This window comes from Lissotriton vulgaris, chromosome 3_1 (assembly GCF_964263255.1).
Source record: "Lissotriton vulgaris chromosome 3_1, aLisVul1.2, whole genome shotgun sequence".
Taxonomy (NCBI): Eukaryota; Metazoa; Chordata; class Amphibia; order Caudata; family Salamandridae; genus Lissotriton; species Lissotriton vulgaris.
In genome coordinates, this window is record NC_141689.1 from 2,015,567,572 (window position 1) to 2,015,590,207 (window position 22,636).

General features: G+C 43.8%; 1 protein-coding gene across 8 annotated transcripts in view; it reads right to left on the minus strand.

Annotated features, from left to right (window-relative positions):
• Positions 1–3,763: 3,763 nt before the first annotated feature.
• The window catches only part of ACSL1 (acyl-CoA synthetase long chain family member 1), a 408,120-nt gene continuing 389,247 nt past the window's right edge, over positions 3,764–22,636 (minus strand). For all 8 annotated transcript variants that reach the window (XM_086962488.1, XM_086962494.1, XM_086962493.1 and 5 more), the window contains exons 19-21: positions 16,552–16,653; positions 11,561–11,632; positions 3,764–5,175 (exon numbers count right to left, since the gene is read on the minus strand). In XM_086962488.1, the coding sequence (XP_086818614.1) occupies positions 5,035–5,175; positions 11,561–11,632; positions 16,552–16,653 (315 nt within the window). In that variant the 3' untranslated portion in view covers positions 3,764–5,034. The remainder of the gene's footprint in view (positions 5,176–11,560; positions 11,633–16,551; positions 16,654–22,636) is intronic.

Genomic DNA, 22,636 nt, shown 5'->3' on the forward strand with positions numbered 1-22,636 from the left:
GAGTGTCCCCCCCACCCCCCTGTTTCTGTATATAATACATTGTTTTCATGTTGTCTGTGCGTATCAGGACAGCTTTGCCTACAAGGTGAACTTGAAAGGCTTTGAGGACTAATAATATCACCAGAAGCTCAAGATAATTTATATGAAGCTGCTTTTGCTGCAGGCCCCACATGCCCTGAATTGTGCGAGTTTGGAGATGAGCTCCCCAAACAGTGAGCAGTGCGTCTGCTGTTAGCACAGTCTTGTTGATGAAGGGCCGTCCTTTGGAAAGGTTTTGTAGATTCAACCACTGCAGAGAGCGAGGAGTGCGGCCGGCCACCATCATCATTATATCTGATAACTGACCCTGAGACGAATTCCACTGACGTGTTAAGCATTCCTGAAGGGGATGCAATTGAAGTCTTGCATAGGGAACTAATAGGATGCAAGACACCATCATTCCTAGTAACTGCATGAACACTCGAGCTGGCAATGAGTGTTGAGGCTGGAACTGGGAAACTAAAGTTTGAAAGTTGCGGATTCTGGCAGGGTTGGGACAGGCCAGAGTGTTGTGTATCGACAGTGGCTCCCAAGTAAGTTTGCGTGTTGGAGGTCTGGAGATGGGACATGGACAGATTTACTGTGACTCCAAGATCGTGGAGCAGCTGCACTGTTTTGTAAGTGTGTTGTAAACAGTTTGCTCATGAGCTGGCTTTTATGGGCCCGTCGTTTAAGTATGGGAAGACGTGAATGTGTTGTCTTCATAGATGAGCTGCAACTACTGCCAAGCATTTGGTGAAAACTCTGGGAGCAGTAGCGACTCCAAATGGGAGCACTTTGAATTGGTAATGTTGTCCCTCTACCACACACCTAAGGTATTTGCGGTGAGTAGGGTGTATTGGGATGTGGAAGAAGGCATCCTTGTAATATAAAGTGGACAGAAAGTCACCTTGCTGAAGGAGCGGGAGCACCTGTTGGAGTGTCACGATATAAAAGTGACCCAATTGGATGAATAGATTCAGATTTCTGAGAACTAGTATAGACCTGAGAGAGCAATCTTTTTTGGGAATCAAAAAGTATAGGGAGTATACACCAGCCCCTTGATATTGTAATGTGACTGGTTCTATAGATCCTTTTTCTAATAGAGCGAACTTAGTGTTTGAGAAGGTTCAAATGCTCTTGTGACATTGCATGTCATCTTGGAGGAATGTTTGGGGGAGTGTCGAAGTTCGAGGCAATAACCATATTGGATAATCTGTAGAATCCATCTGTCTGAGGTGATTGTATTCCAGACAGGTAGAAATTGGGAGAGACGTCCCCCGAGAGGAGTGGAATGATCGGGGGTAGAGGAAGGAAGTCTGTTTGGTGCTTGCAGGGGAAGTGCGTGTTCAGTTGCCTCTGCCTCTTCCCTTGCCATTATTCCCTCTAAATCCTCCTCTAAAGTAACCTCTGGACGAGGGTGATTGATTATTGCCCGTGTAAGACGAGGCAGGATATTCTGATGAGGTGTTTTTGGAGCCACCCCTGTAAAAGGAGTGACGATAGGAGCCAGATTGGAGGGGAGTAGCAAAGCACCCATGGATTTAGCGACCTCACATTCTTTTTTCATTGTCTCAAAAGAAGTGTCCACTGTAGGACCAAAGAGGTGCTCCTGATCAAAAGGTTGATTGAGAATAGAGGCTTTGGCCTCTAGCTTAAACCCCGAAATTCTGAGCCAAGCATGTCTGCATATCAATACACTGGTGTCGACTGACGAGCTGCTGTGTCTGCTGCGTCTAAAGCGCACCTAACAGATGTGTTGGAAATTATTTTCCCCTCTTGAATTAGGTCATTGGATTTAGTTTTGTGCTCGTCAGGTAAAAATGTAATTACATTTCTAGCTCATCACAATGAGCTCGGCCATAGCAAAGTAGAAGAGCTTGTGTATTTGCAATTCGCCAGGGGTTGGCTGCTTACGCTGCTATTTTTATGACCGAGGCATCTATCAATTTAGACTTCTTATCAGGAGGAGGGGAATCTCCCGTTTTCTCTTTTGCGAGCGTTCGATACTAGATGGGAGTCTAACGGAACTTGACCCTTGATTTAAATGGGGTCAGTAGGCGCTTGTTTGTATTTTTTCTCCATTTGTGTGACAATCCTTGCCCGCACAGGGACTTTACAAATGTCCTCAGCATGCTTAAGCATTCCCTTAAGCATAGGTAATGTCTGTGTTGATCTGAGAGGAACGCAAGGTCTCAAATAGAAAATCCTCTTCAATAGCCTCTTTATGTAATTCTACCCCATGGTATTGAACAGCCCTATTAAGTAGCTCTATATATACACCCTATGTTATCAGGTGGTGAGGGTTTGGAATGTTCTAGATCCGGATTGTTATCAGTGTTGCGATATGTTTTATAGTCCTCCCAGGGGTCATTAATTTCCTGTGGTCTATCTTCATCCCCATTAGCTTGTGGACCAGGTGATTGTGGTAGTGGGGAATTTGTGGGTGTAATGAGTAAAATTGGGTCAATGGGTGAAGGAGGTAAAATGGGAGGAGGAGAAGGGTTAGTACCTAAAGGAATGTGGTAATCCTCTTGTAAACCCATTTCCTTTTCTCTGGCAATTTTAGATGAATATGCCCATTATCTGGATGAATAACCAGTTCTTTTTGGTTTGGATTCGTGTTAGCAGGCAGAACATCAAACAAGGCTCTTTAGATGGAAGAGGTGTTTTCCCTTTGGGTGCCATCCTTTTCAGCATCGAAAGTTTCGGCTCCGAAGATTTCCTTTTCAGTAGCAAAGGGATGGCCACTACAACATGCTTGGATTTCGATGCCGAAGGTTTCGGTTCAGAAGCGGAATGGGGAAGACTCCATCCCGAACTGGAAGTCTTTGATTTGTTTTTCAGTGCTGGGCTGGAGGGCGGGGCGTCCGAAACTCTTGGTGCCGACCTTGGCCCAAGGGCAGAGGAAGGACCGGAGCCTTTTTCTTAGTAGACTATTGGGGCAGGGGGGTGTCAGTACTCACCGTACGCTGACCCGGTGTTACTTGCTCTTGTTTCAGACACGGAGATGTGTTCCCTTTTTCTTCGGCTCCTTGTGCATGTAATACTTCCTGGTCGGAATCTTCTCTGAAGATGTCCGGTGCGGAGCCGCTTTGTTAATGCATTTTGTGACGTCCAACCAGATGGTCCCGGAGCTTCTTTTTGGATAGAAGCGATTGGCATGCGTCGCAGTCTTGTTAGTTGTGTTCCGGGGATATACAGAGGTTGCACACTTCATGCAAGTCGGTGCGCGGAAACTTAGCGCGACATCCAGGACAGTCCGTTCCATCGACTGCTAGGGAGCCGGATGCGGGTAGGCCCAACGGCCCTCCACAAATCTTCCGATGGAAGATCTTGAGTCGAAACGATACGCGGAGAATGGGAAACGTGATTGAGAAACAATATATTTGAGGGTAATGGATTGCGCACCGCGTCGAACCGGAACGCCGCAATTCACGTCTGAACCAGATGGCGAAAAAAAAAACAATCTAAAGATGGAGTTGATGCCCATGTGCACTATCACCGAAAAGAGGAGTCACCTGCCTCACGACTGGAAAAGACTTCTTTGAAGGAAAACAAAGTGCAAACATCCGGGCCCAACACTAGATGGCAGGCTATGCAAAGCATGTGATTTACAGCTCACATGCCTCGAACAGAGGTTTTTTAAGGCTACATACCAAATGTACACAGCCAGCCAAAGAACCAGAGACAACACTATGGACTAAAATAATAGAGGTTGATCATCAAGTAAAACAAATGCACATTAATCAGAAATACAGATTTATTTTGGTTTTCTTAATATTCTTTTTTGGTCTGAGACAGACAAAACCAACACAATAAGCAAATGTTTATCCTTCATTCAGACAGGTTACATATTTAGTTTAATAAAATTGACTCCAAGATATTTGTACAATTATTTGAATTCACATGAAAGCAGTTATGCTACAGAATAGTGCATTATTTTAATCAATGTTGTATTTAGTGCAAACGTTGTGCTTGTACAGTATTTACACAGATCCCTCATATTTCCAAAAACATAGCGCATAGTAATGCATGTTTAAAGAACTTACCACCAGTAAAAATGTTATAAAAATGTAATAGGATTTACCATGGCTAACATTTCAATAGACACTGGGCTAAAATTCACCTTTTCTTAAACTAACTCTGCTAGAAGACCAGTGTGTACTCCTGCATTAGCTGGATCAATAAATAAAGTTACATTTAGGAAAACAAGCAGAGGGATATTTAGAAGTACGACCATGTCTACATGGTCCAGTGTACATCAACTAAATACCCTTACTTTCAGCACCCTTTTCTTTTACTTGGTCTACAATATGGCCAAACATGGCAGAAAGCAGTTTTGCCAATCGGTAGGTTAAACTGGATAATCCAAACACCTTTGGCTAATTGTTGCTTACAAGTTTAAGTAGTTCTATAAAACTCGCCATTAGTCACTCATCCTGAGCTCTGAAGCACATATGTAAAGTCAGTAATAACACAGCAAAATACTTCTGGGACGATTACAGAAATAAGTTTCAGGATAGGACTTTGGCTGTTAGCTTTCCTTCCATTAGTCAAAGGGTGAACGTGTAATGCACTCCAATTTAAAACGCCAGTTAAGAGTAATCGCCACCATCCCAGTTGCATTTAAATAAATGCTCCAGTTCAACCTATTTATTATTTGCAAAACATTCAAGACACTGAACTTTACAATGTCAGTTTGTTCTACGCATTAAGGAGATGGAGGTGGGCTAGGGAAGAATAGGATGGAAGACTTCAGTCCCAATCCCATGATCCTGGTTTAATTTTCACCATTTAACTCATATCACATGCCACCATCTTAAGGTCTTCTGTACAAGTAAAAGTAAAGGCAAGATTCTGTTTTCTGAATATTCCTATGGCAGATACAATTATGCGCAGTTTAAGCATTGCACCGTTTCCATCAAAATTGATTGGTGGGTGAAACAATAGACATGGAAAAATAAATCAGCATTGTATGTAATGAATAGGTGTTTTTCCAGAATGCCTGAATAACTAAACTTTGATGCTGGAATACATTTCGTCTATTTGTGACTGGAAGCGTTTTCGAAGTTCTGTCCTCTTTGCCTTCAGTGTTGGTGTCAATAAGTCATTCTGTACAGAAAACAACTCTGCATGTATCACAAGGTCTTTCACCTGAAAAGAAAAATGAAATGTATTCTAAGAATCTGTAGTAATCAACACTTACATTCTATTGTCATCATAGGTGCCGAGCATAGCTAACACGCACATATGCTGAACAATTGATTAGCAAGTTTGCTAGAATAAACTATTATTACATGGTCTGTTTCAAACAAGATTATCTTACAGACCTCTAAAGGCTGAAAATATGCAGAAAATTCTGACATAGCAGTAAATTATTACGGATATGTTTGTATCATAAGTACATTTCCAGCAATTTTTCTAGTAGATAAAATGCACGCAAAACTGACAATTTTCTTTGAACTTGGAATCAGTGAACAAATAATTGGTCTATATGAAAAAAAGGAAGGGGGGGGGGGGACCTAGGAGCTGATAAAGATCCAGTGTCCATGCTCCTAATGCCTACATTTAAACAAGAGGACACTGTTCCTATAGCAGGGTGCTAAAAGTCACCTATGCATGAGGGTGCAAAAGTCACCCATGTAATAAAAAGGAAAAAAGGGAAGCGAAAAGGAATCCTAGGTATAGAGGACCCATAGGTAAGGGGGAAAAGACCCTTTGTCCTTTAATGCCCTCACACACCCCAAGGGGTGTCATGCCTAATCAGGCAGTTGCTCCTCGTAGGGCCGGCGCTGCAATTTCCTACAGGTCCCCCGAAGGGTCGCTTTCTAGGAGATCTTTTCAGGGCTGCCGGATGGTGCATGAGGGTGCTGAGTCGCAATGCTGAAAAATCACTTTGATTTGCCTAGTACTGTAGGAGTAGTTTCTCTCAGGAGTCAGAAGACCTTTCACTAGGGAGCATCCAGGATGTAAGAAATAATTTAGCACGCTGTAGATTCTTTTGAAGGTTTGAGTATTTTGTGATTGTGCATGTATCATGGGAGCAAAATCTGGTTTATGTGGAGAGCTATAATGACTGAACGAAAAGAGGTTACTTATCCGTATAAAAAATGTGACCGACTGAGGAACAATTTAGTCATGTTCAATACTTTAGCAAGTGTGTGGGGGCCATACTGTGGTTTCTGTGCTAGGAAAGAATGAGAAAGTATCTTAAGCTACCAATGTGCGACACCTATCTAGACTGCTTTCACATTCCTCAAGCTTTCTGTTGTCGCAGTGAACTGTCAATGCAATATCTGGTGACCAATACGCCCTCTTGGGAGAACACTAGCATCAGATTTATCAAATGAAACTATGTAGTAGTTACAACACCCCAAAACATATGTGGAAAATAGAAAGCAGGTCAATTATGGGTTGCCCTTTGTGCACAGAGGAAATAGGAAGCTTCCTACACATATGGGACTGTCCCAGGGTTCGCAGTACTTGGAGCAGGTTGGACAGGAACTGGAAAAGGTAATAGGTAGACTGATGCAGATCACTTTCAAACTAGCACTGGTTTAAGAGGAGGGTGGCTCCAGGGGTGAGCGGTTGCTGTGGAGTATTAGGTGTATGGTTGCTAAGAGACACATAGCCTGCAGGTGGAGCTCCAGAAAGACCCGACCATCCTGGTTTGTAGAAGAGGCCTGAAACACTACACACAAATGGAGAAAGTGGTTACTTGGTGAGAGGTGGTCCCAACCACCCTCGCCAGATCTGGGGCGCCAGGTAGGCGTACCTACGGGGTGATATTGATTGAGGCCTCCCCATGTCGAAGGGAATGGTTTACACATGTTCACAGACTCCTTTTTGTGTAGATTCTGCGTTTATTATGCAACTATGGTGATGGGGATGTTGATGGCAGGGAGAATCGCACAAATATAGGTTCTAACTTTGTGGCTAGAAGGATATTTTCTTTTTTTCCGCTCCTGTATTAGATGATTTCAAAAACACAAAGCTGAACATTTTGTATCCTGGAATCAAAATAATTAGAGTAGACTGAAATCATAATAGAGGCAATGTATTCTCCACGGTTTTCCTAAACAGATGGGCCAGCCATATACATCATATCTTGTATTTCATACAGGAAAGAATCAGTTTGGTGATGTTGCAGATATAGAAGGACAATTTCCTCGCACATAAAAGTCCTTCACTTGAGCATCCAATCCCAGGAAATACATTAGTCACTAGTGGTCAGACTTGGTTGTCAAACAATTTGAGGATTCCACCAATAACAGTTACTCAATTCCTTGTTGTCTGTAGTTACCTATATCTTCCAGTGATGGTCTTACGACAATGGAATCTGCATGCATCAGGCAAAGCTTACTGTATGTGTCACAATGCAGATGTCCTGGCTATGAAATCAGTCAAAAGCAAACATACTCTACTTCCGAAAAACTTATATTTTGTCATCTCCCTGCACACCCAGTAGAGCGCTAGGCAAGTTGGTGACTTCAATATATTTATTCATCAATCCATCATCTTGCAAACTGTTCCACAAATCTACAGTATCCCATCGAATAGTTTGAAAAATGTTAAGTCAAACGTGTTAGCTTGCGGACAATCTATTACTTGCGGACATAATATAGCACTAATGCAGAACGGTACCTTTTGACTACCTGGAAGTTCTCTATGAACCGCTGCAGTTGTGCTGATTGTGGAAGGGGTGTTTTAATAAAATGCACTCTATAAGGGCTAAGAAAAAGAAGTGTATTGTTAGGTGCATTTATAAAGCGTACCATCAACTGTGAAACTATCCTGGTGCTGAGCAGGTCTACATTTGGCCCTGCCTTGGTTAATTGAAAAGCCTGGTCTTCAGCTTCTTACAGAACTGAAGAGAGGCAGCTTTGAAATGGGGTGGGAGTCCATTCTAATGTTCTGGAGTGATAAAAACACCTGTCCTCCTGACCTAAGTTCTGTGTATGTGTGCAAGAGGGAGCAGGGATATCGGAGTGGTTTGTGGAATGAGACTGTCCAGGTAGGTGGGAGCCCAACCTGTGTAGTACCTCGAATTTGTGTACGAGGAGTTTGAAATGAGCACACTTTTGTATTAGGAGCTAGTGGAGCACCCTGGGGTGTGGTACGATGAGAGTTCTGTGCAGGAGGTTGAAGACTAGTCTGGCTGCAGAGTTCTGGATGGCTTATAGTCCTCTTCTGAATTGCTTTATGATACCGGTGTGGAGGATGTTCCTGTAGTCCAGCTTGCTAATTAGGGTGGGAGTGACAGTTTTTCTAGTATTGCCTGGGAGCTATTTGAAGATCTTACTCAGCATCTTCAGGGTGAGGAAGCAGGATACAGTGATAGCACTGACTTGTGCAGCCCTAACCAGTTTGCAGTCAATGATTATTCAGAGTTTCCTAGCATGGGTGCTTGGTGTGGGTTAGAGTTTGGCTGGCTACCAGTTGGCTCCTCTCGCTGTTAAGATTGATACAGTTGGCTTTCATAGAGTTAGCAACTTCGGTCATGCAGGCAGTGATCTTGTTTCTTGTGTTGGGGCCTTGTCCGAGAGGGAGAGAATGCACGGATTACCGTCAGCCTAGGAGAAGCGGTCAATGTGGTGTGCATGAATGATGTTGTCCAGAAAAAATCATGAATTATTTTGACAGGAGAAAAGTGACTAGAGTGTGTAAAGGGAAGGTGGATGATTGGGTGCTTGTGAACGCACCAGTTGGAGGTGCTGTATGGTCCAAATTCACTATATAGGTCAAAGTGGTCAATTCATTAATTGAAAAACTGTGAATGAAAAAAAATGGAAATATGGAACAGAAGATGGTGATGGTGCATCCCATGGGACGGATCAAGAAGGAATGGCTGGTAATTGAGCTGGCACGATCTGCAAACAAGGTAAAGAAATCAGTGGTCCAGGACATGTGGTAAGTGAGGGAAGAACTCAAAATATTGGAGGATTATGTTCTCTATTGACTTCCTGTTTTTTGTACCTTGTAAGACGATCACTTTGTTTTCTAGTAATTGAATTTTATCCATTAGTTTTGTTTCCATTCCTGTATTTGTTTATTTATTTATAAAAGGGAAAGATGCATGGTGTTCGCATCTTGCTGTCAGTAGAATTCCTGATCACGTTGATGCTCTACAGTAAAATGCTATCTTTTGACTGTGCCAGTAAGTATCCTGGGGACAGTTTCAGCTGTGCTGTTTTTGGATAGGGTGTTTTAGTAAAGTTAAACACTTAGCCTTATACCAGGACCTGGGATGGCTTATTGAGAACATGACTGAAATTTGACACTTATTTTGCTCAAAAATAACATCAGTGGTTGGGGTTTCTTATGCGTTTCTTTATTCCGGTTGGGCTTCCCCTAAACATAAAATGTAGCGTTGGGACTCAGGAGCATGATCTTGGCTGCCCTTTCTAGCGGTCTCATTAAAAAGGCATTGGGACCAGTGGGCTCCTTAATCATTGCTGGACTTCTGTTAACTGTAGACTCTGCTCTAGCTGAACTGGTGCCAGATTGGGACATACTAGATTATTAGCAAATTCTCCAAGGGAGTTTCTTACATTACTGGATGGTGTATTTGATGTTTACATGATTGGTTGAGAGTACTTTTTTTGGGTATGTGACTTTTTTGCCTTGGCTACAAGTGTAGGACTAAAGATTGGTTCACGACCATAGTTTACCAAGAGTCTGCATCGGTTTCCCTTGCCCAAGTCCTTTGCAGGAGAAATCTTCTCACAAAAGACGAGACATAAGGGTTCCAGTCAACTGTAACAAGCCCAATAAGCTAGCACTGGCTACAGGTGTGATGCTAAGAGGACTCTAGCATCGTGAACCAAGGAGCTATAACATTTCAATCAGACATCAGCCCCAGAATATGCTATCACACTGTGATTTTCTGTGGGTATCTAACCCCATTATGTTAAAATGTCACTATTGATTAATAAGTCCTCTACTCTTTTCCAAAGACCCCACTCACTAGTTATCAATACTATCAGGCTTTTTTGTTTAATTCCTTTTTTTACTGTGTCACATTAAAAGTTCGTTATAACCCCTACGCTCCTGAAGTATGCTTTGACTGGTGGTCCTTCTTACTCTGAGATAAGCAAGTGCCCAAATGTAACAACTTAGTTATGCAACTGAAGAGCAATAAGGTTTAGTTAATGAGAAACTAGTGCTACAGTACACCTGCAATATACCACCCAGTAAACACGGAATATGCCAGGACGCCCAGAAAGGGCCTTGCTTATGTGGTTTAGGAGTTCGTACCGTATGTGATCATAGCCGGATGTAATGAAAGCCCTGTATTTCTGTAAGACTTTGTGCCAAAGAGGCAGAATGACATCTTGCACTCCGTTAGTCTCTACTTCCTGAGAATCAACACTGTACCTCCAACATCTCCCTCTATCTCCATGCTGAGAAGCTTGGGCCCAAGTGAATGTTCTGTTGGGCTGTAGTTAGCAACACGGTCCGGGAGTCATCTTGCACATAGGAGAGACACCTGCACACCGTATACATGCTTCAGCAAACCTAAATCCTACTGTCTTTGTAGATGATATTCTAGGTCCTGGCAAGCTCTCATGTTGCTGCAGCTGATCAGCATTCTGCTCCTTTTCAAGATGTAGGATACCAAACAAGGAGGGGCACATGTACTGCATTCCTAATAAAAAGCAATAGGGCCACTGGGGTTCAGACATTATGGAGAACATGGAGAAAACCCCAGCAGCCCTATTGCTTTTAATTAGGAATTTACGGTCTAAAACTCTAATGATACTAGCTATAATATTTTATATATTCTAAAGCCTTGTCATCTCATCTTGGCGTACAACTATTTCTGCACTTTCTTTTTGATTGAGCAAGGTAGTGAGTGGCCAGATGTGTTGGAGGATGAATATCTATCACTGCCCAAGTGAAGATGTCAGCATCATGCTCCTCATTAACTGAATGATATGCTGAAGCTTCGGTACAGAGGGTGTGTACAGCAGGCACCTTTTCTACAATTTGACCCAAAGCGTCTTCTTGTTTTTTTCACAGGCTAAGTAAGCAAACTCCCCGGCGTTCACAGGTTGGAGGTCACAATCAGTGACACATGGACGGAAAACTTATAAATCACCCTCCATCATGCTTTTGGAGCCCTAAAAAGATAAACACTAGTGATTGATACATCATCCATAGTTGGAATAAGAAAATCAAAGGACCTGAATCTGTGAGGGTTCGTCCTCCAGCTGTTCGTACACCAGATCCTCTATACTCTTATGCGACCTACCCAACGGCAAAAAACTAATTTTCTAAAGAGGTCGCCAATATTCAGGGCATCAGAGCCCTAGTTGCAGTCTAGAGACGTCACTGAAAAGGACATAGTTGGCATCCATGAAAAGTGAATCTATTGTGATTCAGCATACAAAATAGTGTCATTGCTGTGTATGTATCTAATCAGAAAATGTTGCATGCCATATTACTACAAATGTTTGAACATTAAAATCATGGAACAGCATACCAAGTCATCTCAAACAAGAAAAATATTATATATATCCTTTTTAAGTAAACTTACCTGCTCAAATGATTTTAGACCGGCATCTTTTCCTAGCCTCAATATATCTTCTAAAATAGCTTTTTTAACATCCTGTTAAAGTGAAGTGTGATAATCAAATTACTTTATTCGATCTAAAAAGCACAGATCATAAAAGCTCAGAGCACAATTTACAATAAAATATAGACAAGAAACACTCAAAAGGAATCAGATAAAACACATTTAACAGATCCAAATTACTTCAAAGGCCTTCATGCTTCTATCGCTAAAGATAAGACGCTACTGAACAGATAAAATGATCCTGTAACATTTGCAAAAAATATAACGCTACTTGACATTGTCTAAAATTATATTTGCACGATTGGAGCTATAACATTTTTTGGATAAAGTGCAAAGTGTTTACAGAAAAAGAGAAAATGCAAATCAGTTTGAGTCGAAACTCAATCACATTGACAAAAAGGTAAAGTTTGTTGCGAGTAGATACCAAAAGGATAGCCCAACATGCAGGGTGGAAAGTTTAATCTGAACCTCAACAGTACAAATAGATGCTGAAGGTTTGTTACAAATGACAGATAAAAAGCGGTTCTCTCAGGGATAACAGGTATGTGCAAATAAGTTAAAACCGTTCCTTGTTGGTTATTATATGCATATCTTACTCTTTCCATTTTGCATAAAAATATAGTTTTAATTAATTTTTTAGGTATTAACCCACAAGTAGATGGGGTCTCAAAAAGATAATGTCGACCTGTAGTGAGAGTACGTTGAACATACGAGATCCATGGCATCTTATGAGCTTTATCAAGCGACGGACAATCCTTAACGATATTTTGAGTCAAGTGTAATGATTCCCTTTGCCAGATTGAGTGCCACAACCGGATTGGTGCTAAACAGACCTGGTCAATTATATATGGTACATCTAGCTCAAGGTGGCAATTAAAAGAAGCACAGCTTCTAGGAAGGGCTACTAATTTTTTCAAGAAAGTGTCTTCCGTGGACTGAAGTGACTGAGTTCGTGTATCCCCATGCTCCTGCTCCATATGAGTCAACAGAAATAGCTTTGGCCCTATATATCTGTTTTATAACACCTAGTGGTTTAGCGCCCAATTTTTCAATAAAACAAAAAATTGCGTTAATACCTTTTCCTAAAAACAAGTTTGTTGTCAATCATATGGTTCCAAGTGGCAGTTTTATTAAACAGTATTCCCAAATACGAAAAGGTATCTATTTGTCAACTTTGAGGCCATCTATTTGAAGGACATGGTTTTTCTTTGCCTGTTGGCCAGCCACTAGCACAAATGATTTGGCTTCATTTACATGGAGGTTCAGCTTTTCCATGAAAGACACGTACTCAGTTATCAGTTTCTGCAGTGCCAAGCCAGTCTGGGCAATTAGCACTGATTAATCTGCATGAATGAGTCTGGGAATGGAAGTTTGATTTATCATGGGGACATCTAAAGTGGATTCAAGTAAGGGGGGCCTCCACCCCATTAGTACACAAAGCGAATAGAAGAGGGGCAAGGACACACCCCTGTCTGACCACTCTTTCGATCTAAAGCACCTTGCATATTCTCCCTTATTTCCATATCGTACACAGGCTGTAGCCTGTGCATAGTTGTCTTATAAAGGAGATGATGGCTTTATCAATGCCCATGGTTTCCGTAATAAGCCATAATTGGGGGTGGGAAACTCAGTCAAAATCTGCTGTCAAATCCATAAATGCCACGTAGAGCATGCCGAGTTTAGCGAAGGTATATTTGGAGACAATCAAATTTAAATTTAAACATTGATCCACCATGCCTTTGTGTTTCCTGAAGCCATGTTGCACCGGAATCAGGATTTTTCTTGGACTGGCCCAATCCTCAAGTCTATTTAGTAGGGCGTAACCCATTAATTTTGCAGTGCTGTCCATCAGCAAAATGGGTCGATAATTTTTGGGGATTAACCCATCACCTTTTTTGTGTATGGGGACTATAATTGATTTCGATTCTGGTTGTCCAGCACTAGCTATTGCATCAAAACCATTGGTTAAACAAGCATTGGCATAGGTAATAGGTCACGCCTTTGGGACCTTATAAGTGTTTAGCCATGCAACACTTGATGTTGTTGCACCAAGGATATTGTGCTGGATAACTAAATACTTATAAGGTCCCAAAGGCGAGACCTATTGGCTATGCCAATGCCTGTTATTTTTTACCCCACTCAGCTACTCCATTGTGCTCCCCACTGGTCAGGTGGCTCATTAGTGCTTACTTAACCCCTCCACCCGTGCTCGCTTCACTGTTGACTCCCTTTGTTTATGCCATTGCAGTAACCATTTCCTCTTTTTATTTTTGTTCTTTTTGTGGATGTAAAACAGCATCCGGAAAAAAGTATTGGCGAACCAAATAGGCCTGCCTTGGCACTCTGTAGATGTGTGATGAAGCCTCGTGTGGGGATTAGTAGGAAAATCTGCCATTCTGCAGCTGACCAGAGCACAAGCCCTTAGAAATATAGTAATTTCTAAAGTGTTATGTAATGAACACGTGTATATGAGCTGCTACGCAATGAAAAAAATAAATTCAAGAAGCCATGCACTTTTAACTTTGATGGTTTATATTTCAAAACTCCTCAGGTTGAGATTATTAAAAACCTATGAAGCCAAAAGCAATTATTTGTGATACATTAGATGATGCGAGGCATGTGCGTTTTTTGATCCGGTTATGAGTTTATTATATTTACGCTCTAAAGAGGTCTCTGAGATGCACGATTGCTATAAGTACCAAATATACATATAAAAGGTTTCTATTCCGTTTGGTCTTTTTTTTAGAACTAAAGTTAGGCGTATGTTTTTCACATGGGAATGTATGACTGGCATCAAGTACAAACATTTAAACAAACATAGTAATCAGTACTTACTTTTAAAACCTTCCATTTTAAACATGGTGTGTATATTGTTTGTGTTTCTTTTTGGTTCGTATTTTTCACCATAAGGCAAAAATCGCCATCATCCTTTGAGATATTTGCACCCCATTAAACTACGATAGCGTAAATGTTGGGCAGTCCCATCTGAAGTGAAGAGCTGCAAAATGACCCTCTCTGAGCCGTTATCAGAGTTAGAGGTTTGCAGTCATGAGGTAACAAAACAACCTGCAAGAAGGCCATATTGCACATTTATGTAAATCTGCACAAGCATGCATTGATAGCACGTGTGAAGAACCTTGGTGGTGGGTCATAGGGTGACACAAGGATTAACAAACAGGGGGACCGATCCACTAAAAAGCATTTACAAAATCAATAGATCTTGGTTTAATTTGCTAGCGCATTTAAAGACAGGCCTGCTTAACGAGCAACCGATCTTTGTGCAGGGTCTCTGTGCAAACTACCTCCACTTGGCTTTCGAGGTCGTGCTCGGTTTTATTCTTCATGTTGGAGGTGCCAGGCAGCAGATTACACTGACGCAGCGCTATTCGGAGGTGTGAGAACAAGAAAGGAGAGAAAGCAGATGGGGTGGCAGAAGGAAAGGGGGAGAATCAGATACTGGAATGACTGAAGGAAAGAGGGGTGTCAGAAGTGGAGGCAGGTGCAGCTGAATGAGAGGGTAAAGCAGCAGATAAATGTAAATTGTAAATTGATACTTGTATAGCGCACTACTCATCCGCAAGGGTCTCAAGGCGCTTGTACGAATACCGCTGTGGAACCCGTCCTGGTTTTCCCTGTGAGGCGTCCACTCCTGGGCACCCCCAGGGTGAAGGCCAGGCATCCTTAGCGTTGTGGGGGCCGTTGTGGAGATTAAGCAAGCTATTGCCCAGAGTTGCAGAGTGGGACTCTATGATTAGAATAGGCAGCAAGGCGAGAATTATCAGGTCCGTGGAATTTTGAGCCCAAGACCCGCCGAGGCGGGGAATTGAACCCTGGTCCCGGGCTAGACCTCTGCATCAGGGTCTGCCGCTCTAACCAGAGGCTATAGGGGGCAGCTGACCAACGCAAAAGTGGGGCGGCTGACAAGCAAGGCAGAGAAGTGGCAGACAGAAGTGAGGCGGTGAGCAGGCTGACAAGTGAAGTAGGGGGGCAGCGCACTGAAGTGAGGGAGGATGACTGCTCACAGAAGCAAGGAAGGTTGATGGCACATTTTCATGCAAACAGCCCAAATCACACAATAGGGCGGTGAAAAGGGCACGCGGATGAGCCAGGAGGAGGTTGCAAGATGGGAGAGAGGGGGAGACAAGACAGGGAGAGTGAAGGAGAGAGGCAGGGTGTGACTCGGAGAGGGGGTATGAAGCAGAGATTAATTCGAGAAAGAATGACGCAAAGGATAAGGTAACGTGGCCTGTTACTGCAAACACTTGTGATCCAGGCGGTGCTCAGAAAGACACTGATCCGCTCCTACCTGAACAAGATGCGCAGCCGCGAGGCGCGCTCTGTGGTGGGGGGAGGGGGAGGAGCGTTGAAGCGAGAGTAGGCAAGAGGGAGCGAAGCACGAGCGTGCGTAACCGCACGCTCTATGCCTCACAAAAAGCTGTGGTCGGCTTTTTGAAGCCCGCTAACTAAAAGTCTCGCCAGAGCATCACATGTGCTGGCTCAGGCGAGACCTAAAAAGCGGCTCACAGGTCCGGTTTATTGGAAAAGAAATAAATAGGAACACCATCTGGTCCTGCAGCCTTATTCCTATTACACTGGTTTATGGCATTTCTTATCTCAAAATCTTCAAAAATTAAGAAAGTATTTGTAATTAATAGAGGATCTTTCAGATTAAATCCCAGCTCAGCAGAAATGGGACCAAAGATTTTTTGTAAAAATATTCAACACAAGAGTCTTCAAAAAGTGTGATAAAGGTGTCACAGACAATATTGATAATCGGATTGCTCGAAATGTAAACATACAGAAGCTTCCACAGACAAGCAAGAATCGGTCCCACTGAGCCAAAACAAGCATGCATCTTTTTTTTTTTAAAGAAGCAAGGCTGCGAGAGGAATATGTTTAACTTTATACTTTTGCACTCAAGTTGAGTGTAGGATAAAGTAACACTAACATACCTTGTTTTTACATAGTTCTTCATATGTGCCTTCCAATTTCCTCTTCTTTGCCCAAGCTGTCAGCGTATCAGGGTCTGGTACTACAATGGCAACGAGGAAAGCCTGGCAGTGCAAAAACAGAGTATATAAGATATCTTCAAAGGTTCTTTAAACAGATGGATGCATGTCAGCAAAGGAATAGAACATGGAAACAAAAAAAATGTATTATTACACTTCAATTATCAAGCCATCTTACCAATGTAGTGCAATGCTTTCTTTTTTTGGTTTTATACACAAACTGCCTCGGGAAAAGATTGGACTGTTAATTTGAGTTTTTAAATCAGCTTTTCAATAAGATTTTCGTAAACAATTTTTTAAAACGCCAGAACATTTATAGTTTACTACAACTAATAGAGAGCATTCAATGGAAAAAATGCACACAAAAAAGGCAAGTATTGCAACACTCCAACCACAGTGACTGTTTTTTAAATTAAAGGGATCATCTTGTGAATGTCGCAACAGATCTCAAATCCAAAGCAGATGTCAAACAAAGTAACTTTCTAGAGTGCCTATTGTTGGAGATTGTTCGACTAGAAGAACTAGGCCAATTTTCTCTAAACTGGAGGGCCCTTTTGATCTCACAGGTTAAAACCTTGGCAGGGTTAACTCAGTAATCACGAGCGCCCGGATAACTTGACCAAAGGATTTAATGAACATATAAATGATGCGGCAAATGGTGCGGCCATGTACTCTGGGAGGTGCCTTTCTGAATCCTATATAGTATAGGAAAGAATACATTTAATTAATTTGGTATGTGTTTAGTACTGAACCAACACCATCATTCACATGGTTATATTATTGCATTTAAATGCCGAAAATAAAGATGTTAAAGGAAGTATCAACTGTTTAATAACAATGGTTCCTCTAAAGTACATGCAAACGTAATTCATTTAGAACTACATTGCTGCTAAATAGCTATTAAACCGGAACGAATAAGTGTACGTGCATTTTCAGTATTTATCATTTTGAGGGGGAAGCGCCATCCACATGTAAAGGGGGTAGGTGGTGTTTCGGCCGCCCCTCCTACGACCCCCACGGTTTGCAGAAGATTTTGAAAAAAATGCTAGCGAGCAGCCCTTAAAACCCCATGGGTTCTGCATAGAGCATTTTAGCACCAGAATAACTGATACTTTGTGCTTTTAGATACTGCCAGAAAAGGGGCAAGGATGTGATTGAGGGTAGGTCACCGGTGGTTTTACTTTTGAAGGTTGAGGATTGACGAGGGGAGGGTGTGGGGGCTTCCATCCCACTACCTCAACAGTGGTTGTGCTTTTGAGGTGACACAATGTGTGAGATCAGTCACCTATTGTATGTACTGCAAGAACGAGGGCTGGAAAGGGGAGCGTGCAAAACCGCACCAATTACATGAGCTTTAAGCCAGTAACATTTGGCCACATCTTTAATTTTTACATTCTGACAGAATATAAAGGGTAACGAGTACATTAAAATATACTAAATGAATACAGCTAAACATAGTGCCCCAAGTACAATTTCAAACCAATATATAGACCTAAAGATAAGCAGTTAAAAAAGAAAAAAAATCTGTGAGGCATTCAGATCTGACATTACTGATCCAAAACCACCATTAGATCTTTCCATAACTTCCTCTTTTCCCAACACAAGTTTCACCACCCTCTCTCCCCTTTTCACACACAAACAATTTAAATCCAATATTCTCCCATTACTAGTTTTCAAAGTATTAATTAACAACTTAAATACTCTCAATGGTTTCGTAAACTTTGACGATGCAGCACAATAAAACTTCCTTCACACACACCCTGCCAGTGCCCTGAACTTACCTTACTCTTTAATAGCTTTTTCCTACCCAGCTGTTATTCTCTTTAGCCATCTTTCCTTCCCTGCTCCAACTCATTCATCCACCAACCCCTTTTGTCAACTCATCGATGCAGGAATAATCATGGCACCTGGTTTTTTACCTTGCCGAATAGTTCAAACAGTGTCCTACCTATGGTGACATCCGAAGGCAATCTGTTTGCCAGCAAAACTGTTTGTAGTTCCTCCTTTCACCAGAGTGGTTTGCCCTGGCTAGCTGAATCCCTTCTTTATGGTTTAAATCTCTTTATTGAATTTGAAACAGGTAGGAAAAAAAAGACCCTCAGCTCCTCTATCATCGGGCGGACATGAACACAGGGTCGCAATAAGCATCATTACCACAGGCAATAAGCATGGAGCGGGTCAATGGACATTACAAAGGAAGAACATAAGTGAGAAACCTCCCTAAACCACCCTCCCCTTCCATACCCTCCACCCAGACCACCCACACCTCGTCCACCAGAAACAAAAAGGGAAGGAAGAAAGAAAAACTAAAAGTGGCAGTATACTGATCCCGTGGGGTCTTTGCTCGGAAGCTGCTGTCTGGGAGACGCAACAATCTGAGATATCGAAGGCATGTCAGCTCTCGAAACTCTGTTACCAGGAGAGTCAGGAAGGGACGCCATAGTTCGGGGAAACTCCGACCCCCTACTGGCCAGTGTGAGGGTGAGCTTTTCTATACCCAACACATGCCTGAGTCTCTGAAGCCAGCCTGTATGTGTGGGGAGTTGGGTAGAGCGCCAGTGTATCAAAATATTCTGTATGGCCGCTCCTAGGGCTATCGCCATAAATGACCCTTCCTGGATTTGAGTGGGTACGTCAGCAGGTTGGACAAACCCAGGAGGTTGTAGGACTGGAAGCGAGGGAGCTGGGTCTCAAAATGTTCGTCGAGGGCCTGTGACCAGTATGGTTGTATGTGGGTGCAGCTCCAAAGGATGTGTTCCAACGTGCCCACCTCCCCACACTCCCTCCAGCATAAGCACTCCGCCGGGGGTCAAAACGGTTGATGTGCTCCAGCGTGTAATACCAATAGGTGACAATCTTGGTTAAAGTTTCTGTGAGGCCCATATGGTAGGTAGAGTGTTGTGCCCTATGGTAGATGCCCTACCATTCCTTAGGACTCAGGGTTTTCCCCAGATCGCTCTCCCAATGGGCTCGGCCCGCATTGTATGTGTGAGTGGTGTTTGAAAGGAGCATTTTATAAAGGTCAGAGATGATTTTTTTGTCTGAGGTGCGTGTTATCAGCCACGTTTCGGAGAAAGATAGCAGGCGCTGTGCTTGCGATTTAATATGTGGTTGTACTGCCCAGTGTCTGGAGATCTGGCAAACGCTCCTTTTCTGCAAGACCATAGTATTCTCTGAGCTGCAGAAATGGAATGACACCCTCAAAGTCAAAAAGGTGGCCTAAGGATCTACAGGGGGAAGATCTCCAATCATGATAGGCTCGGGTATCCGTGCCAGCTTGGAATTCCGGATTGTCAAAAATCGGTGTGAGGGGTGATGGGAAGGTGGTCAGCTGTGCCGAGATGTTGGTGCGGTCCGAAGAGTCCAAAGTGGTGCTAGTGATGTATGAGGCATAGAGATTGGCTGGGCGATGTTTGGAGAGGAAGGGGACCCCTGCAGTGGCCTGCCCGCTACTGCCTGGTCCTGGAACAGCCAATGCTTCTCAGACTCCAAATGTTTCCACTCTACTAGGTACCCGAGCTGAGCGGCATGGAAGTATAGTGGAGGTCGGGGACTCCCACCCCTCCCCTCTCTGGTGGCAGGACTGCAACCTGGTCCCAGAATCGGGGTTTAGGGCCATGCCAGATGAAGTGCGATAGGTCCGCTTGAGTCTGTTGAATCCAGCCTAGAGGGGGCCGGAGGGGAAGGGTTTGGAAGATGTATAAAATTTGAGGAAGTAGTCATTTTCGTAGCTGCAATTCTTCCTAGCCAGGACATCGGGAAGTTTCCACCAAGTAAGTTCTTTGCGAATGAGAGCAGAGTAATTGATGTCAGATGTAGCCTGAATGGTGGTGGCAAGCTGGACGCCTAAGTATGGGATCGCGGCAGTCACCCACTGCATCTGGTGTTCCTCCTGGAGGTGAGTTAGGGTGTGCAGAGAGAGGGAGATATTAAGGGCCACGGATTTGTCCATATTGATTTTGAAGCCCCATCCCTGGGCAAAGCTATATATTTCGATAACGATGGAGCGCAGAGCTGTGATTGGTTCCGACAGATAGCAGAATATCGTCTGCGTACAGACTTATGGTATGGGTAACCCCCCCCCCCCCCGAATTTAATCCCAGTTATGCGAGGGTTCCTTCGGACCCTAAGTGCTAAAGGCTCCATATAGAGCGCAAAGAGGAGGGGCGACAGGGGGCATCCCTGTCTGGTGCCCCTCCTGATGGGGAAACGCAAGGAGGTGTGGCCATTGACCCAGACTTTCGCCATGGGTGACTGATAGCAATTCAAGATCCGGGTACGAAGTTTCTCGCCGAAGCCAGCGGCTATTAAGATCATCTCCAGGTAAGGCCAGTGCACCCTATCCAATGCCTTCTCACCATCGATTGCCAGGAGCATGAACTCGCCTTGAGTGCGGGATGCTTTTTTTATCAGGTGTAGAATACGCTTGGTGTTTGTCACTGGTCTGTCTGAGGGATAAAACCGGGGGGCCGCCAAAATGCTTGTGTATAGTTGAAGATCTACATTAAGTAGTGATATAGGCCTATACGCACCACATGCTGTCCTGTCTTTTCCCGGTTTCAGAATAACGACCACAGCCGCCTCAAGCATCTCACCCGGAATCGCTCAAGAGTGTTGAACAGTCTTGCCAAGATGGGGCCAATTGGTTGCAGAAGGTTTTATAAAAGGCTGTCGTATAGCCGTCTGGGCCAGGTGACTTACCCACTTTAAGGCGGGAGGTCGCTGAGATTACTTCCTCTATCTGTATAGCCCTGTCTAGGTGGTCCGCCTGTGCTTGAGACAAGGAAGGCATTTCAGCAGCTGCTAAATATTCGGCGCTACATTGGAGATCTAGAGGGTCTCCCGTGTAGAGGTCCGCATAGAAGTCACAAAAGACTTAGGCTAGATCTGAGTCATCGGACATTAGCTCACCCCCCCCCCCAACCCCCGGTGTCCGGATACTCTTGACTCCCTCTATCTGACCTCGCATAATTTATTCGCTAAGAGACGGCGTCATCTGTCCCCCCCCCACGTAATAGGAGTGGCGTAGTCTAAGGGCCGCATATTCTGCCCTGTCTTGGTCCAGAGCAGCCAGCTGTTTCCGTTCCACACAGAGCTGGCGCCATGCACGAGAAGCGCCGGTTCGTTGGTCCAGCTGCTCAAGTCCCGTAACCCTCTGTGCGAGTTCCGCTCTCTTCTGGTCCCTTTCCAGATTGTGAGCTGAGGAGATCGCTGTGAATTCTCCTCTAAGGACCGCCTTTAAAGCTGCCCATTGAGTCACTAGGGAAGTGTCGGAGTTGGCGTTAAGGGTGATATAATCTGCGGTGGATTTCTGGATTTGGGCAATCACTGGTGAGAGATGTAGCAGTGTGTCACGCAGGAGCCAGTGTCTGCAAGGGCGCGGGAGCCGAAAAGTAGCAAGGACAGGGGAGTTGTCAGAGAGGGAGGCCGTCAGTATGTCAGCATCTAGTGCATGGGCCTGAAGGGATGAGGAGCAAAGGAAATAATCCAGTTACGCATAAGTCTTATGGGCCCCAGAAAGTGTGACTGTGGGTGCGTGGGAAGAAGTGACGCCAGAGATCGGTCAGCCCAATGTCGTGAAGCAGTTCGCGCCCCGCGGGTGGAAGAACGCCCGCTTGGCTCGATCTTTGACAGGAACAATCCAACCCATTATCAAAAACAATGTTGAGGTCTCCCTTTGAGTGTTCTAGATAATGAAGGACAGTCCAGCGTTTGATTGGATTGTTCAAGCCCCTCACATTGAGAGTAAGGACTTTAAGAGAGTTCTTTGTCATCAGGGGGCTAGTGTCAGGACCAGGTGCGGAAGGCGCTGTCGGTCACAACAGACATCGGGGAACCTATTGGGGGCGAAACACGTAAGAGCCGGCCAGCATAACATGAGGCGAAAACTGTCAAAGGGCATCCAGGGAAGGTGGATGAAGGAACCCAAACCCAAAAACAAAACCCAAGAACTTTTACCAAAAAACCGAAATAGTCTGCCGTCCTGAGATGACTGGTCATTGAACCATGTGGAGGTTGTCGTGGAACC